The following is a 25,857-nucleotide window of genomic DNA, read 5'->3' as shown; positions in this document are numbered from 1 at the left end:
ATATGCATCAGGTCCTCCCTTGAGACAATAACTTGGTCCTCAACACCAATAAGACCAAGGAGCTTATAGTCGATTATAGAAAAAACTGATCAGACATCCAGCCCTTGCTTAGCAATGGAGACCGAGTGGAACAAGTGGCCAGTTTTAAGTTTCTGAGTGTTACCATAAAAGAGGACCTGACCTGGGGTGCTCATATTGCAGCTCTGGTCAAAAGGGCCCAGCAGAGATTATACTACCTGTGACTTCTCAGAAAACAGCAACTGAATGAAAAACTGCTGGTGACCTTCTACTGCTGCACCATAGAGAGCATTTTAACATACTGCACCTCTGTATGGTTTGCCAATTGCACAGTGGCAGATAGGAAAGCACTCCAGAGGGTTAATGTCATTGCTCAGAAGATCATTGGTTGCCCTCTCCCCTCTTTGAAAGAGCTTTATAGCTCTCGCTGCCTTAAGAAAGTTCAAAACATTCTCAAAGATTCATCTCATCCTGGGAACCCTTTTTTTGAATTATTACCATCTGGCAGACAGTACAGAATAATAAAAACAAGAACAAATAGGCTGAAAAACAGCTTCTATCCCAGGGCAGTAGCTCTTTTGAATTCTGCTGTATAATGCAGTGTTGGTGCAGTGTTGGGGGTTTCCAGTTCAATGTGTGAAGGGTGAAGGATGTGTGTTTGTGTTTATTTTCATGGACATGGTCATGATGTGCACTGAAGATGGTGTTTGATTTTGTTGTACGAGCTGCAATGACAATATATAAAAAAAGTAAACTAAACTGTGGCTTCTGGTTTGAGCTTCTTCAGCGACAGACCGAAACCTCGTCTCTGCGAGGCTTCAATCCGTGCTCGCTGCTGGAGTGCCCCGAGCCGGCTGGCTTCGGGGCTAAGCCATCCCGTAGAGGTGGTGAAGAGGGGGAAGACTGCCTGCAGGGTTGAGGAGAGCCGCATCTCTCCTCCCCAGCTGGCCATTATTCCCTTTCCCAAAGGCGGTTGTAGCGGTGGTCAGAAATGGCCACCACAAAGAAGAACTCGACCAGAAAAGAATGTGCAGGAGGAAGATAAGAAGAGAACGTTTTGGTTGACCGGGGCAAACAGCAAAAGCAACAAATAAGGTACCCTGCAATTGAAACTATTAAAAAATAATAACATTGTTCCCTAAGAAGATTTTTAAGCTGCGAAGGAGAGAGAAAAGGGAAAAGATTTGGCTTTTTTTTTCTCCTTTTCCTATACTGACGGCTAAGAGACTTAAGCAAGAAATTGGAAAAAAATCCACTTTGACATCAATAGGCACTTAATTCTGAAAAGTCAAAGGGATAATAAAGATTTCTGGATAATTAAAAGCTTTTGAAAATAGGAAAGGAGAGAGGAAGAATAAAAGGGCAGGATCTGGAAGGGAGAAGACTGCTTGGAATTAAAAAAGAACTTATAGCAAAATCTCAACAAGACTTCCAAAAGACACATTCTAACTGAAATATCGCAACAAAAACCCCAGGAAGAGAAAGCCAAAAAAGAAATAAGATATAACTCGGGACTATCTGGATTACTTGATGATTTCTGGATTCTTGGTTATTGTTTTGAATGACTAAAATCAATCGGGTGGTTGTTTAAAATGGCTCCACTTTTAGAAGAATTGAAAATGGAACTTAAAAAGTACAAAGAAGATGCACAAGAAGGGAGAGATTCTTTTGGCTTTGTATTTCAGTTTTTAGAAATGGAGATTTGGAATTATGAGAAACAACAAGAAATGCCTGCAGAACAAGAAGATTGCGACAAAGAAGAAGCCATCTTTAATGAACAAGTAATCTTAGATGGGGGGAAAAAGGAAAGGGGGGAAAGAGAATGGAAAGTTTAAGATTGGGAAAAACAACTCCAAAAAAAAAATAAAATGAAAAATAAGTATAAAATCAGAAAGCAACCGAAGAGGGAAATGCAGAAGAGAGAATTGGAAATAGAGAGACAAGGAGGTAAAAAGGGGAGGGAGAAGATGAGAGGGAAGAAAGAAAGGAAAAGAAGTCATAAAGGACAGAAAAAAATACAGAGAAACAGGGCCTATATAGAGATAATGGGTGAAAATTTAATGGAAAAAGGGATTCTGCAAAGGTTCATAAGATAGTATGGTTATATTAGAAACAGAAATAATTTTAGAAAATATGAAACAATGTATGATTAAAATGTTTGATAAAATAGCTATCGTAATATTTAATGATTAATAAAACATACGTGAAGAGAAATAAGGGAAAAATTAATTATGGAGATTATATGTGTTTTTAAGGAAGTATGATATTTAATTGAAAAGAAGTGTTAAAGATGTTAAGATTTTAATGATTATTAATGATAGAACTGAACTGGAATGGAATGAGGGTTTATAATTACATATATTTACAATCTTTTTTTTTTTAAGAATATAGTGTGTATTATAAGAATATACCAAGCAGAATTCGATTGGAAGTTATGTATTACGTATTATATTGAATGTCATAACCTTAAGGTATATATTGAAGTTTAAATAAGAGTTGAATGGATGTAATTAAAAGATATAAAGGTGTCATACTCCAATTAGTAACTACAGGAGAAAACTTGTTTAATGAGAAAAGATAATATGAAATTGAAACAGAACAGACAAAAGTATAAATATGATTTGAATTGAGATGAGATAAAAATTAAAATCGAGAAAATCAAAAGAGGAGAAAAACTATATAGAAAATGTAAAATAGTATAAGATAAGGAATAGAATACAAAAAGGAGCATGAAATTGAGTTTTGTGTCTGTATAAAGAAGTTTAATCCGGGACCATGCTATTTTCAAAAAAGATGTTTTACTTGTATTTTGTATGTGTGAAAACCCAAATAAAACTTTTTTGGGGAAAAAAAAAAACTAAACTAAACTAAACTAAATGACCAAGCACAAATGATCATACATTGGACACATTTTGCAAAGACATAGCTCTCTTGAGAAGTCAGTGATGCTGGGAAAAGTAGGAAAGAGGGAGTTCCGCAATAAGATGGATAAGCTTCACTACAGTTTAGCAGTAAGGAGTACACTACTGGTAGTCTGAAATATCAGGTTGGGGACAGATCATCCTGAAGAAGGGCAGTCTACGTTGTCATTAAAATTTGGCATTGTTTTGATGACACATGATCAGTTGGATAGGTCATCTAGTCTAGCTCATTGCTTATTATCCCAAATGGTCCTTCAGTCTCCTTTTGAACATTCCCAGGGAGAGGGATCCAACCATTGTTCTTTTACTAAATAGTTCTTACTTTCAGAAAGTTACTTCTAATCATTCTTCCCCAGTGCTAGGTCTGTGGACTGGCGTTGTTCCACGGCATGCCAGAAACTGGGCCACGCAAACAAGCAAAGCTCCATCCTCAGGATGCAAACAGCATGTGAAACCATGCCCTCTCCGGTCTGTGGAAAAAAACTTTCTCCATAGAACTGGTCCCAGCTGCCCAAAAGGTTGGGGGCCTCTAAGATTATACATTGAGCAATGAGTATAAAATAGCCATTTGTATAGATTGGCTTTGCCAACACTATTTTAAGCATTTGAAAATATGCTCATATTCCCTGACTTGTTCTGCTCCAGTTCTGAGCCAGTCTAGATTCTAGAATGTCTAACAGCCTGTTCACACATCATTTTTCTAAATCATTTATTACAAATTTATCCTAAAGCAAATCAAATGCACTTGCACACTTTGCTGAATCATAGTTTATTTAAAGATGCATTATTCAAGCAATGTGTTTATATACAAATCACAAACATGGGACATTGTACGATTCCAATAATAATAGCCTAAATGATGTTTAAGGTGAAACCATATACAGTATATATTAATTTAAGATTAATCTAGTGTACTGGAAAAGCTACTAAATTAGAACCTGGCAGACTGTGAGTTCTAGTCACGGGGACGAGGCCATTTGGGTTATTTGGGGCCAGTCAGTCAAGAAAGAAAGCAAAGACAAACCAAGTACAAAAATCTTGCCAGGATAACCAACTTTCAGGCAATCACCAGGAGTCCAAAATGGCATGAAGACATTAACCAACTAACCAGTTAACTAACTAAATAACTAACAAAATGACAATGTTTTTTAAAGAAAAAACTTAAACCAGAACTTAATTTTGAATAGGTAGGAATGCAGTAGTACTGTGTTGTTAGCCATTTTCTCTTGCTGATTTTCTTTGCGTATTTACAGATTGTATATTTATATTAAAAACACAAAGCTATAGCCTGTCTTAAATAATCTTTCTATTTGATGGATTTTTTTCTTGGCATGGCTCCCATTCTTTTAAAAGCTTGATGACATGCCAAAATGCAGCAAGTAGAATATGTTTTACTAAATTTGCATTTGCCTGTCAGTATTGCATTTGCTTTGGCACACCCTAGGAAAAAAATACAAGCCTTACTGGGGGGAGAAAAGTGCTTGCTCTTATTTACATGATTACACATTCCAGGACAAGCTGGTTCTGTTCATACAAGGCAACAATGCACACTCATCTAGTGAAAGTGAGAGTACCTGTACCATGACACTGTCAGGAAAATGATGCAAATAATTTCTGTCAATTGCATGATGAAGTCATGAACTACATGGCATCACTTTCGCCTATGCCCTCATGCAGATGCCCATGGTATCTTGTTATAGGAAATTCACTCAAATTTATGGATTTATACTGAATCACAGACTAACCAAAGAGGTTGGATCTGCAGATCATGGTAGGCTAAAATATAGTTGGCTGGTTTGGTGTCAATTTATCATGGCTAAGTGTACCATCTAAACACAGGTCACTCAGCCACAAATTAGCCAGCCACATTCTTTCTAAAAAAAGGCAGTGTTTGTATTAACACTGTTTGTTTTAGAAATTGTAATGGTTAGACTCACATATGCTGAACCATCCTCCATAACTGGAGAGAATCATTTTGGAAGCCTATGGGATCTTTCATGTGTAGACAATTCCATTGGTCTGGTTCCTACAGCTTTTTGAAATAGAAACTGAATGGCAGATTGCAGATTTTTAAATAAGTTTTGTAAAGTTGGCATGTTTAGCACACTACTGTTCCCCAAAATAGAAATTTTAAACAATTTGCCTAAAATTTGTACCTTGTATCACCCAGATGGCTTCATACCTAAGGTGAATCTATATTTTTTTTATTTATTTTGTTTTTATTTGTCAATTGCTTACAAGATAATAAGTACAAGTAAAACATAGTTATGAATACATGGATACATATAAGAAAAATAAAAAAAATATAAAAGAAACAATAGGACAGGGAAGGTAGGTACATTGGTGCGCTTATGCATGCCCCCTACAGACCTCTTAGGAAAGGGGTGAGGTCAATAGTAGACAGTCTATGGTTAAGGTTTTTGGGGTTTGGGGAAGAAGCCACAGAGTCAGGTAGAGTATTCCAGACATTGACCACTCTGTTGCTGAAGTTGTATTTCCTGCAATCAAGTTTGGTGCGATTAACCTTGAGTTTGTATCTATTGTTTGCTCTTGTGTTGTTATGGTTGAAGCTGAAGTATGATTTTATATACTATACTTAGATTGGACTGAAGGCAGCATAGTTCTAGGTTTTCTAGGTCTAGAATTTCAAGTCTGGTGGCATAAAGGTATTCTGCAATGAGTAGAGGAGTGGAGAATTCTTATGAAATATTTCTGGATCTAGAACTCCCAGTCTCTGGATTTCTAGCCTGGTACTTTAACGTGAGTCCAAACTGGCTTTCATGGCATATTAGTTTGTTTTCTAGTGCTCACAAAGATCCAAGAGCCAACAAGCTCTTCCTCCACAACATTTGGGAACTCAATTGGGGGATCATTGATGAGCCAGAAATGAATGCCTCAGTCTGGCCTCTTGGGTTTGCCACAATAAACAAATCTCTGCTTTCTCTATCAACAAAGTGAAAGAGAAACAACTCATTTTCAAGCTTGTGAAGCTGGCAGTGTTCCTCCCTTCTAGCCTTGATGTTTGGATCCCTTTATTTAGCTATTTTTATCCAGCCCCCACTTTGGGATACCAAGGAACTAGAAAGTGAGCCAAACTAACCTTCAATGATTAAATAGAGAAACCTATGCAAGAATATGCAGTAAAGTGCTGCTTTTTAGGCGTTGATAGTTTATGCTTTAAGATAATGTTCTTAGATTGCAGAAAATTTATGACTGGGTTAATCCAAGATTTATTGCAAGGCTAAGCAAGCATCCAGCAGTGCTTTATGATGGTTAAGAGTTCAAATTAATCTGTGATCAGATCTGCATCCCAATCTGGAATTAACCATAATTATCTTAAAATAGAAGAAACAAGTTAATACTTAAGAAAAGACCCATTTGGGGTTACTTTCCTAGTATGCTGGTCAGGTGGCAGAACTTTAATCTGGGAGAATTCAGCCTCACCTTTTTCCAGGAATGCTGTTATTATTCATATTACAGTGTGTAACTCCATCCCTATTTTCAATGGAGAACAGTCCATTTCTGCCAGAATTCTAAGGAAACTTTTATAACTTTATCCCGGAGAATATATAAATTAGGTTGCCTTGTTTGAATCTCTGATGTGTTTTGTTTACATTTGTTTGCCTTTGAAATATAGATTGTCAAAATGGAATGATTAGCATATCTAGTGATGGGAAGCATTTCAGAGAAAAAAATGGCATGATGGTGAAGAAGCAAATGAACAAAATTGACAACAAATTAGCAACTATATTAGGAAATTGATTTCATGCTGCTGACCTGTAAATCACACCACTGTGGTGAAAGTAGCTACCAAAATACTGCAACTCTATTGACATAAAGAAGCCCCCATGCAGGATCCTCTGAGACAGTTGATCAAAGACATCATAGGGCTGATTGTAGCCATATGGTCTTTTTCTCTGACAATAGTGGCGATGTTCAGCCTCCTATGGAGATTTATGTATTCTGGCAGGAATACTCTGAATGGGGCAGCTGTGTTTGGTCTGTTCAGGGAATAACAGTGCACACAGCTATTGTCATTTACAATGTTAATTCTATGAAAGCTGGTGAGACAAACATTTCCTAAATGTACATCAAATTAAATTGTATACCAGCTGTCCTGGTGGTTCAGGGAATAGCAAAATGATAATTGCTTCTTAAAGGCTGTGGTTCTACTGTAGCTTTTGAGAACATTTCACCTGTTAGCTGACCTCTACCACATATCATTTTAGAGCCACCATCTAAGTTTCCTTATTGTGCTAAAGCATACTGTGACTTTGGCTTAGCACAATGTATAATTATCAACTGCAATATGACGGTCATCGTTTATGACTTAGTCTTATCTATGAACTACTGTGGCTTTTTCAAGAGTTTTGTGAAAAAGTATGGCTTAGGTAGACAGTCAAAGGGTCAGGGGCATTTTGCCCAATTTCTCTTTTGTGATTTCCATGGCCTCAAGATTACACTTCTGAAATTTTCTGGCAACTGGCTGTATAATACTAATACTTTCCTCCTATTTTTATTAGGAAATAACTAGATATACAAAACCCCGGTGCATTATAAAAAAGTTGAAAAGAGAAAAACTTCAAGAACAGCATCTCTTTTCAGTTTAACTGCTTGTGTTGTCTTTGGTATGCTGGGCTTGTAATTAACCACAAACCTCTCAGTTTCATCACTGGGCTCCTTCCTGCCATCTTACATTCCCTTTGGCTGCTTCTGCTTTGTCTAATTGTAAAGTTTGGCAGCATGATGCTGATGTGATGCTCTAATGCCAACGTTAAATAAAGAATAAATGAAATTATCCCAACCTTGTGAAATTGCATGATTTATCAGCATACATACACTCGGGGTGGGATTCAACTGGTGTTACTACCAGTTCGGTGATTATGTTTTGTGCACGCATGCTTGCTGTACGCGCATGTACTACACCTAAAGCTATGCTGCCCGGACAGCTGATAAGCGCTGTGCGCAGGTGCGTAGTGTTTGAAAAACCACTCTTTTACTGCTTTTTCAACCTCAGCTTTGCCGTGCAAAGCAGCTGAGGTTGAAAAATAAGGAAATAAAGGTCAGGTAAGAGCCTGGGCAGGCAAGTGGGCCAAACAGCAGCAGACACAGAACCGGTCCTGTGTCTGCTGCTCTTCAGAGCTACCGGTTTTATAGAGCCGGGAAGAATCGGTAGCATCCCACCCCTGCAAACGCTCCATTTCATGAGAACTCAGGCAAGAACACTTGGAATTATGTAAGATCCATCTTAGGTAATGATATGGTTGCAAGATTCAGCCAATGCCATTGATGTATTTATTTTGAAGGTTTGGCAAGCAGTGAAATTGCGTGATCAACCGATGCCTAAAATAGTTGTTGACTTCTGCTTCTCTGTATTGCCTGTTTTTAAAACCAAGATTTTTAAAAAAACCTTCGAAAACAAACAAGCATTAGGAAGTGATAATGGCAGTGCCAGAATCCAAACAAAATAGATACAACTGTATTATTATCAGTTTCTTGAATTATCTGGCACCAGAAAATTGAGTAAGTCTGTAGTACCACATTAGAGTTGGGGAATCAAGAACATGCTCTTTATGTCTAGATTGTTTTTCCATTTTCTTCTTTCTCTGTTGAATGAACTTAACAAATTACATGGTTGTTCCTACCAGCTACGTGCTGAGAATTCTGGTGGTTGGGCAGATAAAGAAACATTCAGCTCTATTCAGGAATTTTCGCCTATTATCCAATTATGAATCTCCAAGTTCCTGACTTACATTTCTGTTTCTCTGTTCCATTATTTTAAACGTATTATGTCTCAAAAGAAACCTATTTTGACTTGAAACTTTCCTCAATATTTTCTGAATTGATACAAACTTATTTAAATATATATAATATAAACTGTGTAGTCAATTGTAGATCTGGAATCACAAGATGGGTAACAAATCTTGGATATATAAATAAGAGGTTGGAAGTAGATATATTGTCTGATATGTAAGGTTTGAAATAAGTTTTTTTTTAAAAATTGCTATGGAGGAAAATATTCAAATCCAAGTTGGATCAATATATCACACTTAACCATAATGTAGTTTAATTTGGTTTGTACCCCACAAGTTCAGAGGTGGTATTCAGCAGGTTCTAACCAGTTCTGGAGAAGTGGTAGTGGAAATTTTGAGTAGTTTGGAGAACCGGCAAATACCACCTCTGACTGGAGATTTTACAGTATCCTTCCCCTGCCAGGCCCACCAAACCGTGCCCCACCAAACCACACCCCACCAAACCACGTCCTCAGAACTGGTAGTAAACATTTTTGAATCCCACCACTGGACAAGTTGTATCTTAGCATGAACCTAGCATGAATTTGTTGATGTCAAAGACATGAAATGCAAAGGCAAATCAACTAAAAAGTGGTAACTAATTCTGATGTCATATTTTGTGAAAGTTGTAATTCAGATATTCAGCAGAATCTGTTTAAACTAGATAAGTCCAAAGCCCTGGGCTGCATGTGACCCTGAACAGATAGTAATTTGACCCCACAAGATACTATATATAACAAGGAATTTTTTTATTTATATACATTACCTATATCATATTGTTTATATGCAGCTTAAGACTATTCCTCTTCATTCAATGTGAACCAAGTATGTGTGTGGAAAGAGACAGAGACATCAACGTTAGAAGAGAATGATTTAAATAACTGAAATGTGTATTGCATTTACTCAAAAGATAGGCAGCCATAATTTAAGAACTACCTTCCCACAAAAAAAGTTTAGATAAAAAAAATTACTTGCTTCCATAAAGTGCGGGAAAGGTCGCCTTATTTTCTGATAAATGATGTTCCTATTGATAGCTGGTCTGTTCACTAATGTATATTTGGAAGACAGTGGTTGTTAGTACTACAAAATTATTTTTGGTCCTTTTAAGTTGCTGGCACTTATAAAAACCACTCTGAGGGGTCCTTGATGCTCTCTGAACTTAGTTGTTTTCTTGCAGACATTTCATTACCCAAAGTAGGTAACATCATCAGTGTTAGCCAGAAAACCAAGCTCCAAAAGCACCAAGAATCCCTCATTTCAACCCTGAGCCACAAATGTTCTCATTTATTAAAAACCACTCTGCAATAAGTTATTCATCTTTTAGCTTAGCAGCCTATATTGTCTTGCTCAGTGATTGCATTTTATCACAAATAAGGCCAACATGCATGGTGAAATGATTGTCTATGCAGCTTCTTTTTTCAATAAAGCATTTCTGTTTAATATGGGTACCAAAGAACAGTAATTGATTGCCAGCATTAATCATGAATGAATGCAAGTATGAGGCCACCTGTTACTATTGAATGATGGCTATTAACTTCTACCCTTTTGTGTCTATAGTTTAAATAATCAATGAGAAGAATCTATCCTGTAAAAGGAAAAAATTCAAAATTTGCTTTCCTATTGTAAGGTTTCTAATATAGTCTCTTATTGACACTTTCATGGAATTTATTCATCAATTCATTTTTGAAGCGGTTTAAAAAAAAGTTGGTGATCACATATATATTAAAATATTTCTACAGGGACAATATGTGGCACATTTTTGAACTTTTAAAATATTTTTCCTTATATGTTCCAAGTGAAGTTATTCATTAGAGTTAATTATCAATTGCTACAAGTACTGAGAAATTCTGAGTTTTGGAATCAAGACTGAAAAATCCAGACTGAATTTTCCTGTAAATCAGAGATAGATGAACACTGAAAAACTGTCTAGATGTAAGGGGTAAGATGTAATTAATTGTTACCATGGTCTTAGCTCTAAGGCTTTATGGTACAGAGATAATTAAGATCTTCCCTATATTAATGGTATATAGACTTTCCATCACTCCTTACTATTACCTGTATTGACCATGGCTGACAACATTTGGAAACTTAACATAAAGATCCAAGACTCCATTTCTCTGAAACCTTCTATGGGCTCCCAAGTTAGTACATTGTGCCTTGGGAGTCTTGCTGTAGGATTAGATGCATATTCATAGATCCCAAACTATTTGACACATTTCTGCTAAGAACTATATGGTGATGTTTTTTCAGTACTGGCTTAGTACAATAAATGAGCAGTTCCCATCAAAACGTTGGTACCTGGTCCGCAACCCTAGGCTATGGCCAAGCACCAGGCTATGGCACACAAGGCTATGCAAACAAGCCAAGCCCCATCCATGCATGCGCAGGGTGCAGGCAACCATAGAGGCAAACAGGAGGCAAAACCATGCCTCCTGTCCACACACACAAAAAAACAACCCTCTCTCCACAGAATTGATCCCTGGCACCCAAAAGCTTGGGGGTGGGGAGCACAGAGCTACAATATTCTCTACTTTTCTGTTAAAGGTGCACAATGTGGATGCTTCATCAGATACAACCATCATCCTTTTGGGGGTTGAGGAATCTGTTCTGCTCTTCTAAAGAACAGGGTTCAGATTATTGCACAAAGTCTTTTTACAGGTAGCTCCAGTTTTGCCAGTCAGCTTGAGAATATTTGTGTTTTTTCGTATTAAAATTGGATAGGACAGGTTATTCTTGGTTAACTAAGGGGTTTTGTTTCTGATTTGTTTTGCTATTATGTTTTATGATGTAGTTCAAGATTTAATGATTGCCAACTCTCTTGAGCACATCTGGAAAAACATATTTTGAAAAATACAGTATATCACACAATTTTTGCTTCAAATGACCCAGTATAATGGAAGCCTGTAATGTGCTCTTAACCTTTTTTTAAAAAAAAGTTTTTATAATATATGGAACTCTACCACAGACATTTCCCTACTCTTGAGGTATAGCGTTTTCTGTTCATCTTTGAAGCAACAAAATTATGGTGGCATGACATTTGCCAATTCCTGCCCTGCCTTTATTGCTTCTATTTCCAATCATTGCCAGTCCACTTAATTTCCCTTTAGTAGATAAGTGCTTTTGGATGCCTTTGAGATAAGGAGATAAATTTTACTTTTAACTTTAGTTCCATTTGGGATGTCTTAAAGCTATTTCACTCATGGGGATAAGGTGAAGGCAATGTCGTGAGGAGGTTAAAAATGCAGAAACCTTTGAGGAAAGGGGAGCAGCTCTGGAGAAGAACTATGAACTACTTCCATTTTATTTGTTTGTTTATTTAGTCAAGCGATTATAAGATAACAGGTATAAGTATAAACATAGTTATGAATACATGAAATGGATACATATAAGAAAAATAAAACAAAAAATAAAAATAAAACAATAGGACAGGGAGAGTAGGCACGTTGATATTGTTGTTTTCCCCAGCGGCTGAAAAAAAAAAGATGTGCGAGCAAAATTGCCTTTTTAACCGGGGTTTGTGTTTGGGGGCGTGGGTTTGGGGGGCACTCGTTAGGCGCGCTTTTTTTATTTTGTTATTTGGACCAAGTGGTCCTCAGGATGGGAAGCAACTATTGGCTAGGGACAGGGAGGGAGGCAGCAGGGAAAATGACCCGGAGTGGGTGGACAGAGACTTCCCTCGTCTTCTTCACACACGCCATTTCCTGCTTTCGTGTTTACTTCCCGGTTCACCTCTCCCGTCACGGGCACAGCAAATCAAACGCCGCTTTCAAGGGAAGCCCAAGACGGGAGAAGCAGGGGAGTGAATGGGACTACAGGGCAGAGTTTGTCCCGGAAGGTAAGTCCCGGGTGGCTTCTCTCGAGCGCTTTCCCGCGGTTGGAGCCCAAGCCCGATCTGACATGAGCTCCTTCGCCTTCTCCTCTTGCAGGTTTATCCGGAGCCGCGCACCGAGAGCGAGTGCCTGAGCAATATCCGCGAGTTTCTTCGGGCATGCGGCGCCACCCTTCGCCTGGAGGTGAGGAAATGGGATGGGAGGCGGCTGCATGTCTACCTGTGGTGCGTCGGGGGAAGGGGGGGAAGGAATGGGGTGGCGGTAAAATCTCTGCAAAAGAATGAATCGGGGTAGGCAGAAGCCGGAATGGGGTGGCTGCGAACAAGAAACCTCCCTGTCTCTTGTTTTACACAGGTGAGGCTGTCAGTAGCCTCTCATGGTGTTTATCTGCACGTCTATAAACTCTTCACACGGATCAATCCTACATTTTCTCTCTATTTAAAACAGTAATTTATGCCAGCCTGCTGTTGCATTGTTTGAACAATGTTCTGTTTTTGTTTTTTTTGCAATCAAGCTTAAAGGTATTAAGCTTCCCTACAAAGAACTTGGGTGGAAGGACAAGTTAGGAAAGATATGATAGATCTGAGGTTCTGGAGAACTGTGTGTTGCATTGGAATGCTTGTCTTGGAGCTGAGAATACTTACCCCACAATGCCCAGGCTGCTCTTGACTGGTATTAGCCTCACAGCAGAAAGTATCCTAGTGTGGTTTCTGCTAGAAAGCTAGTAAGGTACTTGGATTGGAGAAAAAAAGTTAACCTTCACCTTGTATATTCACTTGCTTTTTTTCATATGTCTCTAGCGCACCATGCTGAAGCCTCTGTATATTGTGAAAATCTAGCCTGTGCTGTTTGATAATGGTGTGGTATGTTATGCACCTGAGTTAGTTGAGTAAAGTTTTATTGGATAAGCCTGTTGTGTAAATATAACCAGTTTTGACCTTATGAGTAATTTAGTGATAGCTCTTTTCATGTTGGGGAACTGAGAGCCAGTTTGATATAGTTTAGGTTCTCCTAGGAATCAGAAGATTATGAGTTCTAGACCTCCCTTAGGCATGAAAGCTGGCTTGGTGACTTCGGGCCAGTCATGCTTTTGCAGCCCAACCCATTTAAAAAGTTGCTATGGGGAAAATAGGAGGAAGGATTATTATGTGTGTTCACTGTCTTGAGTTGACCAAATTAAACAAAGTGGGATATGTGGTCATTTAGGACAGTGGTCGCCAATCAGTGGGCCTGGGATGACTTCTGGTCTGCAAGAAAATTTTGGTGGTCCACAGAGAAATGTCACCCCCAATGCATCCCCCAAAGCAATTAATCCAGGCTGTATGAGAACACAAGGCTTGCGTTGCTTGCATTGCAAGCAACACGAGATAGTGAGGGGAGGGGGGACAGGGCGGAGGGGGGGAACTTGCCCCACTCGCCTGGCCTGGCCACTGGGTTGCTTCTTTCCACTTCTTTCTTCTTCTGCTTTTGGCTGCATGGAAGGAAAGCAGCAAAAGTCTTTCTCTCCCCCAAACTCCGCCAGAAATGAGTCTTTGGGACCCTGCAAGGCATCCTGCTCCAAGAGGCTGCGCCGGTGCAACAAGTCTCACAAAGACTCATTTCTGGCAGAGTTTGGGGGAGAGAAAGAAAGACTTTTGCTGCTTCTGCTGCTTTCCTTACATGAAGCCAAAAGTCTCTCTCTCTCTCTCCCTCCCCCGCCTCCTCCTGAGAACAGAGCTGGAAACGGTATCCTGAGATCCCAAATAAAGAATGATCGATCAGTAGGAAAATGAGTGAGGAATTTTCCTGCAGACTTTTTTGGGGGGATTTTCCCAGGGTCTCTGATCCACGGGATTTAAAATTATGAGTTTCATGCTCCCTGAGGTCCAAAAGGTTGGCAACCCCTGATTTAGGGTATCCTATATATTTTATGGGTGTGTCTGGCTTTCCTGTCAAAGGTTCTGCAATTAAACATATTTTAATGCATCACTTTGGACAAAGTCCTCCATGACCAAAGTACCCGTTCATTCATAAAAGTGTTGTTTCTATCATATCCAAAATTCCTTTAGTAAGCTTTTCATTAGTTGCAGAATTTTTTATTTGTAGTTTCATATGTACGTTTGCTATATACAAAGTCTTCATCTTAGAATCTGTATTGGTAATCTCACTCATGCAATGCCTGCCCTTTCCCTTCTGAAGGGGGCAAAAGGAAAAAAATTAACTAAATTTAGTTATCAACCCCATTCATTATGTCTTCTGTGATCTCCGTTTCCCCATTGCTTTCTATTCTTGCAAACATATCTGTACTCTGCTTTATATTTTGCCTTTTCTTCTTTAAACTTGTCACTTCAGTCTGTCATCTCCCTCTAACCATTATTTTCTTGGTCTTTTCTATCTTCTAAACCCATTTTTCCTTCCTTTATGGATATATTTGCAATTTGTTCCTCATTTATTTTCTGTGATCTAACCATATTATCAGTTCTTCATTTTTTTCATCTTTAGTAAATGTTCTAGTATAAAGATGTGTATCTAAAGATACAGTAATCCATAAAAGTATTGTACAAATACATTCAATTTTTCATCATTTGTGCATAACTTGAACTTATTCACTGTATTTTTATTTTCAAACCTTGATCTTCCGATACATTGATTTTTAGATCTATACTCGCTTTATTATGCTGTGTATCTAATGTTTGGTATAAATCATAAGGATTCTTGGCTAGAAGCAGTACAGCATCTTCATGAAAAGATACATTTTTTTGAACATATATAATCTGTATGTCACCATAAGTGTTTATTATATAAGAATCCATAAATACATTAAATAATCAAGGAGATCTCATGCATCATTGTTCCTTCTCTACTCTGGATCATAAATGTTTATTTCATTTACTAAGCATTCCATTTATTTCATCCATACATTTGTTTGGTTTTATTTTAGCCAGTGTGTGAGCTCAACTATTGGCAATTATTAACAAAACTATACGTCTTACATTTTGGACCAACACAGGCAGTTGTTTATTTAGTAGCCAGTGATTTAAGAAATTGATTTAAAATTATTTATGTCAAGGATCATGCTATATATGGAGTGCCAGTGTGCCTGTAGATGTTCTCTTTGGTGCCTCAAGGCTATCTTCCATGCCTGGCTGTTTACATTGAAGAGTATAATCAAACGAATGGAAGTTGTTATTAAGAAAGCAAAGCATCATATTTATTTCCAAGGCTGACCCTGGGAATTTTTAGAAAATAAGAGTGGGTGGTTGCTTTTTTTTACAAGTGTACTGACCTGCCCAGTAAAAGTACAAAGATTTTATTTATTTGTTTGTTTATTGATTTATTCATGTCAATTAAGACATACTATACAACACAAAATTTAAAACATAAAATACAATATTAAAATATGTACAAGTTAAGCAGATCTTGTCTAGAAACTAGCAACATTAATTGCATTCTTTTGCACTGCCACAAGATCCACAAAGGACAGATATACATATGTGTTGTTGTCTGCATGTCACCACAATCATAAAGAGCAGAAGTAGAATAGGATTAACCCTATTTGTTCAGAGTGTCTCTGGATGTTGGTGTATCCATGCACAGTCGATCTAAAGAAGCCTCTCCTAGATTTTAACCTCTGATGAACTGGTTTTTAGGCCATGGGGAGGTGTTGTCTAGATATTGATGATTTAAGCCTCTCTATATATGTTGCTGCTTCTCTATAACAGCAGGTGGAGCAATGCCAGCTAGATGATAGATCTTATCTAGAGGGATAGGTTTTAGTTATCCAGTAATAATTCTGCTAGCTTCATTCAGAGCAACATCGCAGCATGTGCTGATTTATAACAGAGTGGGCAGGTGTATTCACCTGCTGAGTAGCAAAGAGCTAAAGCCGTTCTCTTAAAAACCCTTGATTTAGCACCCAGTTAGAGCTTATTAATATCCCGAGGAAGTGACCTTCAGTTTAGAGTTGGTACTGTGCTGCTTACCTATTAAGGCCTTATCTAGAGTCATCCCCTAAATATTTAGGGCTGTAGCAATGCTTCAGTAGCATCCCTTTCCATACAATTTGCAGCTCCCGAGCAGCCTGCTTATTGCAAAAAAACCGCAATGCATGTACCTGAGGTTTTTTTTTTTTTGATTTGGCCTTAACTGGTTATCCTAATAGTATCGATTCAGTTCTACTAGAGCTTCAGTTAACCAATGTTCAACCTCATCAAATGTTTTTCCCTGTACAGTCGTTGCTTGACCATCAGCATACATATAGTTGTCAGTACCTTCATGGAGTAGCGATCATTGGTTAAATATTAAAAAGGGTTGGAGCCAATACACTACCCTATAATAAGCTTTTCCTTTTAGTTCTTCACCTTCCCTGGAACTCCACGGTGAACAGGTGGTTCTGAAGCAGATTCCTGATGATATTTGTAAGTTTAAAATCTTTAGCCATATCCTAAACTTTCTGCTTCAGTCTTCGAAGCATAATACAAAGATAAAGTGGGATGCTAGGTAGCATTCTGATAAATTGGTATTTTGCGAGTGGTTGTACTGATAGTCCTTTTATGAATGGGAAGGACCCCAATAATTCTGAAAGAGGGTTCACAATGTGAACTCTTTATTCTGAATGCGATCACCTGTTCAAAAAGGTTTTGCTACATAGGGCATCTGTTTCCATGAAAATGAATTAGTTTTTTTTTTTAATTTTCAGAATTCATTTGCTGTAAAAATGAGCCAAAATAATTGGAATTTGGGATATGGAGAGATGACAGTAAAAGTATTAGTAGGAATAGTTTTATAAATATGCCAGCTGGAAACTGGAATTTATTCAAACCATGCCAGCGCTTTGCTTGGAGGAGCTCCTAGTGTAGCTTGCAAATCAAGAAAAAGTCTGTTCTGCCTTCCAAGCTTACACACTGAAAAGAAATGACATCAAAGGAATAAGAATAGAGAAAGGAGAACAAAAATGAGAGAGAGGGAGAGAGAGTGAGAGAGAGATACTGAGATAGTAATGCAGTCGCACCCTCCAGTCATATCTTCGATTATGATTAGTGCTGCCTAGTGACCCGTAGTATACCCTATACCTGTGATGGCGAACCTATGACATGCATGCCGGAAGTGGCACGCAGAGCCATTTCCGCCAGCATGCCAGAGATCAACGGGAAGAGTCGCACTGTGCATGCGCGCATGCCCCCGCCAGCCAGCTGATTGTCGGGTATCTGCCACGCATGTGCAGGGGAGATGTATGCACAGAGGGCGGGGCGCTTGGGGGGTCTTGCATGCATGCACAGAGGCATGCAGTGTGCAGAGGTCACATGTGCAGAGGCGTGCGGTGTGCATGCAGGGCATCTCATGTGCAGGGACAGGGTGTCATGCGCGCATTGCATCATGGGTGCAGGCACATGCACGCGCACTTTCAGCATGTCATGTTGAAAAGGTTAGCCATCACTGCCCTATACAATAGCCTTTGGAGTGACTGGAAAAGTGTATGTGTTTGTAAAGTTCTTTTTATCATTACAGAAATTTGCTGGGTGGTAAGCAAAAAGCTAACTATATAAGCTATGACATACGTGGTTTGTTTATTTAAAAAGAAAACATCACCTTAGAGAAGCTCTATCTTTTATTTCTTTTGATCCAAGCTGATCTTAATTGGTGGATAAATTTATCCAAGAGAGAGTACCAAAGAGTATCTGTCTTTTTAAAGGGATTCTCATACCTTGATTGTGATATCTATTTCATGGGATATTAAGCTAGGCAGATTAAATTAAAATGAGTCATCTTCCAGCAGATTATTAAAAAGACCAAATCCAATAGTGTCACTGGATTGTACTATATAACGTGTGCAGTTAGAGGGCTACATAATTTTCAAGTGTCTTTTGGGCACTTGATATAAATACTTGTTCAGTATTTGTCATATCTGTACAATCTATTTCTGTACATAATCAGAACAGAATTGCAGTAGAAAGATTAAGAATAAAGTAGTGCTAAAATATTTGAATGGAGAAATTTCTATCTAGATTTTTTGCCCTGGCATCACATCTTAAAGAAGTTGTGCTTCTCAGCTTTTTTTCCACCACAGAAAATCAGCATCAAATCATTCTAGGCTAAAAATCAAGACAAGTGATATGTCTCTGACAAATGATATAGTTGGCAAAACAGCCTTAGGTAATAGAAGGTATTCCAGGCCACTTTGCACTGCAATAAATAAACTCAGTGCAAATCTGCAGCTATAGTGTTATTTAGCATATTTAGTATAGATCGGGGGTGTCAACCTGGATTTCTTCAAGAGCCGGGTCAGCATTGTAGTTCTCCTCTGGGGGCTGGGGGCCGGTGGCGGGGGGTGGGTGCGGGACAGATGCCTCCTGCAGTATTTTGCTGGCCAAAACAGGGCATGGGGAGTCCACATGTGGGCCCCCTGGGCTTTGTTTTCGTCCTCCATGGCCTCCAGCAATCTGCTGACTGAAAATGGGCTGTGTGGCCTGTTTTGGGGCCTTTGGGGGGCTGTTTTGGGCCCATTTTTCAGCCCATTTTTCAGCCTGTTTTCTGCATGGTTTCGGCCTGCAGAGTGCTGCAGGAGACCATGGACGGTGAAAATGAGGTGGAGGGGGCATACACTGCCTGTTTTAGCCGCCAGAGGTATTGTGGACTGGTCCCTTGATATTTCCAGGCCGGCCCCGCAGGCTAGATTTAAGTATCCTGCAGGCCTTGAGTTTGATACCCCTGGTATAGATGATAGATCAGATCAGATGGAAACTCCTCAACAGCATTTTCCTCTTGTGATACACACATTTGTCCTATTCCAGCCATCTGTTAAGAGTAAAATCAGATAGATATCAAGGACATGCATCAAGATTCTGTACCCTAAATTTCTGTATGATCTCATCTAGCAGTTTTTTATGTAAATCAGGGAGAGGAAATCTGAAAGACATCAGTTCTTTCTCACTATTATAAATGGACAAGCAATGGAAAAATATTTATATATTGTACAGTGGATGTAAAGCATTGTAGATAAGGCATATTTGCAACAACTCCACCCAAAGCACCTTAATATAGAAGGCAAGTCTGTTTAAACCAGATTTTAGAATCTAATTCTGAGAAGAATTGGAATTCTGCAGTACAGTGCATCTCAATATTACCCAGGCAAGGACAAAACTGGCATTATGTAAATAATAAAAGTAGTAGTATTACAGGATAGCCTATAGAAATCTTACTATGCCCTTACATGTTCTCTTAATGCCATTAGATACCAGAAATATTAAAGCTTGCTGGAAAAAGAATACAGTTAGTTTTATCTGAAAACTCATGAGATCTATTTCAGTTATTCCAAGAATGATAGACTTGGTTCAATTCAAAATGATTAAAACTGAGCATTATTTAGAATCGTGCAACCACTTACACTTCCAAAAACTAAACCATTATATCCATCACAACTACAAATTACATTTTACCTTATATGGTATACTTCACATGCAGGAGATTCTTATATGTAGTAATGGACTGCCTTCTCCATGCTAAGTTTAGTATAGGGAACAAACAGCTTTGTTCTCCTAATGCTTTGGTGCCATCCCTTACACTGTAATATCTGCCCCTTGAGGAAGTGCTAATGATTGACTGGTATGTAGCATTGTATTTATTGCTGTTAGGGTTTTTGCCTAATGACTAGAAAGCTAGTCATACAGAACTAAATTAGTTATTAATGGGCCAAAGAGAAAGTCTATATGATTTCAGTTGAGATTGAGTTATAAAGTGGTGAGATATTACACTGCCAGATATCCTAGGAAGTCCATGTGCCATGAAATGAAAACCAACCTCAAACCTTTCCTGTTCTTGTTGTAGATGAGGGATAGGAATTCCTTTTTTTAAAAAAACTCCAGAAGTATCAGGGCATTATGGATCTACAGAAGTTCAGATGTACTCTGGACAGATGCTAGGATGTTAGATGTTGTAGTGTTGTCCATGCTAAAAAAGCAACACAGGAAAATTCAAGTTCAAAACAGAGGCAATTCCTATATGCCAGTAATAGCTACATATATAACTTTAGAGTTGGCAATCAGTCTTGAAACTGAGGTTTCAGAAACGGGGAAGAAAAAGAAAAAAAGAAAAGAAATGCACCCAATGCGCATTAATATGGTTTATCAGCCATCATGTTTTGAATATAAATACCGTATTACAACATAGTCTGCTGAAATGTACTGAAATGCATGGATATTTTTATTATGGCATATTCTACTTATTTGTTTTAGGAATTGATATTTCTACCTGTATAGTCTATTTATTTCTTTTTGGTTTACTGCGAGAAGATCTGTAGGTAGCATTCCAGAGCCTTCACAGCTCTGCTTCCTGAGAAGCAGCTGCAGAAAAATAGGCAGGGAGTCATTTATCTAAATGCAATTTCTGTGATACAAAGAAAGGCGTGCCTTAAATACTGGTCTCTGTTAATATGATTGACGTCTTACACGAAGAAACTTTTGATAATCAGTGCACTACATATACATACTTAGTTCTTCCTTCTTCCATCCTTTATCCTGTTTGTTTTCCTGTTGAGTTACACATGCAAGGTGCAGAATGCAGATGGTGATGAGGCTTCAGTTCGGGTGGGCCAATCAACTTGTTCCAATACGCCAGATAGTCTCAGTCTGACAGGAAACATAAGCCCCTTAACATCCTGTTTTTTTATGACTCCTTTTAATGTTGGTTTAGTAAACTATTACTGAGTGAGAATTTACAATGGAGGTGAGTTTAAATCTATTTTCCCCTTGCTATTTTAGAAAATTTTTCTTGCTTTTAAATAGTTTGTTATTTAAATTTTTCATTTTAAATGTCTTTCAGGATTTAGGACACCACTTTTTTGCCTTTATCTTGCATCATGTTGTTTAAGTGTTTCTGAAACATAGAAACTAGATTTTTTTACAAAATCTTTAAAAATCAGTGGAAGTTTTCTTTTCTTAATAGACTTTAGGAAGAAATTTGCAGAATATTTTTTGTTTTACTTAATAGAATCAAAACTTGTCACACTCAAGCCACTGTTCTGTGTCTCTGATGTTAAATTTGGTATTTTTGACGTTTGTTTTTGATGTTATACCTCTTATTAGAGGTAAAGCAAAATTGGAGTATGCTTGCAAGATGTGGAAGAGGTGCAGGATGTAAATTACATTTTATATACTTTGCTTAAAAGTATACATAAAAAGGTGTAATGAAGTAATACTAATGTCAATACTGTATGACCTTTATATAAAACATTTACCACTTTTACAAAATATTTTGCTGTGAAATGCTCTGAAAAGCTAGCAGCATTTAAATTATGAAATAGAAAAGGCTATGCATGTAGAAATGAATGAATTTGATAACTCACATGGATGGGGCTACACACCCATAGAAAGATAGATTTTATAACAACTATTATTTTCTGCATATTGGTACATTATAGTAAGCTTTCTATTTTAACTATTTTTTAATTTAGTGGATTTAGGTTACATAAGTCTAAGAGTTTTTGTATATGTGTCTAATAGTTAATAGGAATAAAAAAATAGAAGTTTTCATTTTTCTGTATTTATAGTACATGTGGAATGTATTTTCAAAAACCAAAAAAGCTGACTGTATTGCTAATACTTCCTAATAATGCTTTTATTAATTTTACTTTCTAAAACACTGAAGTAAATACTATTAAATGCCATTTAAATTATTTCTTTCATCATCATCATCATCATCATCATCATCATCATTAATTGAATTTATATTACTGCCTATTTGCCCATGGCGACTCGAGGTGGCTTACAGAATGTAAAACTATATTTAAAACAAAAAACAATAAAAACTAACAAAATGAATCAAATAAATTCATAAAGAACGATAGAACAAAATGGGAAAATAAAAAATCACCCCCCAACTCTCAACCCCCCGCCCCGACGACAGCAGATCCTAGGAACCATTTGATGGGCTCCATCCTGCTCTGGGTTCCCCAGGTCCCAGGCCCTATCCCACTCTGGGTTCCAGAGAAAATTTTCATATTTTCTAAAAAAAAATAGGACTGTGAGTTCAAAAGAATGTTTTCTGGCTTCTACATAATCAATGAACATTCAAGTTATAAACCTAATTTTACATGATTTTTATAATAGTTTGTGCATTCTTGTGAGGTGATTACCTTTCAGTTTTTCTTGTGTGAAAAAGTGGAATTACTCTTTATTTAACTCTCTGTATGTATTTTAATTTTATTGATAGAAATAGAATATGTAACCCATTTAGAATTGCCAAATATTGGTGAAGTATATAAGCTTCATGCTATATAAATGTCTTTTTAAAAAAGTGGCAACAAACCCTTGTTTTCCTTCACAGATGCATATGTAATGTATGCTAACTCATACATGTAAGATAAATATAAACGTGTTCTTTGCTATGTATTGCTGTAATGTTATGCTTGAAAGTTTAAATCACTTCATGCTTCATATGATTACTTTTTAAAACCTGAGATAAAATGCAAAGGGAAAATAACATGGATTGAACATACAGTTTTTTCAGGTCTACTCTATATTTAACTGTAAGCTGGCAACACTTAGTGTTCAGTCCAAACATCAAGTTCTGCTCATTACATGCAATCCTGTTTGTAGTCTTGCATGAGAAATGATATCTTATCCTTTCTTCAAGGATTTAGATGGGATGTACTATCCTTTGGACAAGCTTCCAAGGTGTATATGAATGATAGATCACTGGATTCAGATGGTTTAAGTACCATCTTTTGAATAGGATACAGTTGGTTCTATTCACACATGACATCGTTATACAGATGATAATTGCCAATGTGGTGGAATTTAATACTTTTGTACTAATGGGCCTTTGTAAATATTGGACATCCCTTCCCCATAATGTCTGTTAAAATGATATTTTACTGTACTGTGGCTTACAAACTACGAAGGATGGATTATATAACAGATGAAATGAAACTTGAGCAAGCCACATTACTTATGGGTTTAAGTAGTGATAACCTGTGATTTAGGCTACCAGTAAGTTCTTTGAGCTCTTGAAAATTGCTGGCATATTTCTAGACATCCGATGGGGAAAAAAAGTGGTACAAGTCTAAATAAGAAGAAAGAAAAACTTCAAATATTGGGGAAAGTCAAGCATTTCATATATGAAGTATGAGATTGGGATGTATCTTCATCTGCTTTTGCAGTATTTTAATGCAGCCCTTCAGCTGGAAAAAGTTAACATTCTTGATTTAAGATGAGCTGAATCACTCGATTGTCTGTTCTGGGTTTAAAGCCCAGATCTGTCCAGTATAAGTTTAATATTCTTGATATCTACAGCTCTGCAAAGTCTCACATAATTCATTGCTGCTTTACACATCATATATATGGAGTACTGAATCTGGGGTTGACACGATCTTGCTAGATTATAAATCATTTTATCACTTTTGAGTCTCAATCGGGCCTGTGCAGCTCCAAATTTAATTAAAACAAGTAATGTATTTTTATATAGAAATAAACTAAAAATATTGAGTGTTGCTACTTTATATTAACAGACTTTTCAAAAAAGTGTTGATTTTCTTTCTAGATTCTAATAAGACCATGTTTTTTTTTAGACATTTGATGCAAATGATCTCTACCAAGGACAGAACTTCAGTAAAGTGCTTAGTTCCTTGGTGGCACTAAATAAAGTAACAGCAGGTAAATATAAATCCATTTAATAGTTATATTTTTTATAGTTTTCTAGAAGTTGATTATTTTCTATTACTTAACATTAATGTAATCACCTTCTTTCCTCTGTTAACTTACTTGTATAATTCAAATTTGAATGATTTCAGCTACATATCTCAGAACTTTACTCCATATCATTTGCATTTCTATTTTTGGGATTACTTTCCTCCCATTTCCCATCTGACTGTGAGCTACAAAATGTAAAGTTAGTTTTCTTTTGAGGCCAAGGCAACTCCTGTGATTTCATGGACACTTCTATATAATTTTGCTGGCAAGAATGCAAAAGTGATTTCTTTGATTCCTTGTCAAAATTGTAGTCTGGAACTTCCATTTAGAACGCTAATCCAGTTTTATAACAGTTTTTGAAATCAGCCAAAGTTATTTAGATGCTGCTGCATGTGCAGAATATCATTTTTTTAAAAATAAAACAAATGTACTGTTCAATTGATTAATGGTAGCAACAAAGTTAATAGCTATATAGCACTTCAAATTCAAAGGTACACCAGTGCTTCAAAGTACATGGCAGCATGAACGTAGCAGCTGTCTTCAACTCTCTAAAGTAGCCATGCCTTTTCTTGGAATCACTTAGCTCTTCAGCTACCATGCAATCTGGGGAAGGACACCCTTGATTTCAGGGGCTGCAGAGAAGTGCTTCATTTGTGAGTTCTCTGTTTTGAAGCCCCCATTTGCTTTCAGAAAAGTGCTGCTCAGCCCTAGTTGAAAGTACCTTCAACACTGAGCTTCTACTGCCTTCTCCTAGTTCCATATACCAGAGCTGTAGATAACTTTCTGAACTTTGATCTCCAAAGGGAAGGCAGAGTAAGTTGGCAAATGGATTCAGAGTCTATATCAGTGGTTCCCAAACTTTTTCAGTCCACCGCCCCCTTGGTGCTACAAACTCATCCTCGGTGCCCCCACCCAGGGGTGGGATTCAAATTTCTGTGGGCATGGCCTAATTTGAGGGTGTGGCTTGCTGGTCATGTGACTGGGTGGGCGTGGCTTACTGGTCACTTGACTGGCAGGCATGGCTTGCTGGCTGGGCATGGCTTGCTGGTCACATGATGGGTAGGTGTGATTTGGTGGTCATGTGACTGGGTGGGCATGGCCAGGTGACTGGCAAACCAAATACAAGTGGTCCTCATTTAATGGCCGGTTGTTTAGCAAATGTTCTAATTTATGACTGGCTTCCCCAGAGATACTTGACCCATTTTTGGAGTTTTGACAGCCATGCACACACATACACACACACTCCTTTCTAACCCTGCTGGAGCAGGTCATTGCACTAGAATCGGCAAAGCATCTCTGATTAGATTCTAACAGTGAATAAAATCTAATCAGAGATGCTTTGCCGATTTTTGTTGATTTGTTTTATTTGTATCTCATTATTTTATGTTGCTGAATTGCACTGACATGTGTGTCCCTTCTTGTGCACGACCCAGAAGCTTTTGTGATTCTTTGCAGCAAAAATTACCGACCTCTGGCTTTGCTCTACTTTTCAAACATGTTGCCACTGCTGGCCCCGCAGGTCCACCCCATTGAGCCCACTGCATTGGAGGGACCTGCCCAAGCAAGTCAAGTCAATGGGGTGAGCCTGAGAGAGGGAAAGAGAGAGAAAGAAAAGAGAGAGGGAGAGGGAGAG

The 25,857-nt window shown here is 37.8% G+C and overlaps 1 protein-coding gene across 10 annotated transcripts in view; it reads left to right on the top strand.

The window, feature by feature from the left end:
- ARHGEF7 (Rho guanine nucleotide exchange factor 7) overlaps window positions 1-25,857 on the top strand; it is a 93,950-nt gene that overhangs the window by 7,203 nt on the left and 60,890 nt on the right. For 8 of the 10 annotated variants that reach the window (XR_015744579.1, XM_026708321.2, XM_026708323.2 and 5 more), the window contains exons 2-3: window positions 12,658-12,744; window positions 24,104-24,188. Coding sequence is in view for 8 of the 10 variants with exons in the window: in XM_026708321.2 (XP_026564106.1) it covers window positions 12,658-12,744; window positions 24,104-24,188 (172 nt within the window). In the remaining 2 variants the exon portion in view is untranslated. Of the gene's footprint in view, window positions 1-12,468; window positions 12,567-12,657; window positions 12,745-21,240; window positions 21,262-24,103; window positions 24,189-25,857 lie in introns of those variants that run through there. The other 2 variants (XM_026708322.2, XM_087938561.1) reach the window with 2 other exon arrangements.

Source organism: Pseudonaja textilis, chromosome 8 (genome assembly GCF_049901715.1).
Source record: "Pseudonaja textilis isolate UNSWEBS1 chromosome 8, rPseTex1.2, whole genome shotgun sequence".
In the NCBI taxonomy this organism is placed as follows: Eukaryota; Metazoa; Chordata; class Lepidosauria; order Squamata; family Elapidae; genus Pseudonaja; species Pseudonaja textilis.
This window is presented reverse-complemented; position numbering and strand designations above follow the sequence as displayed.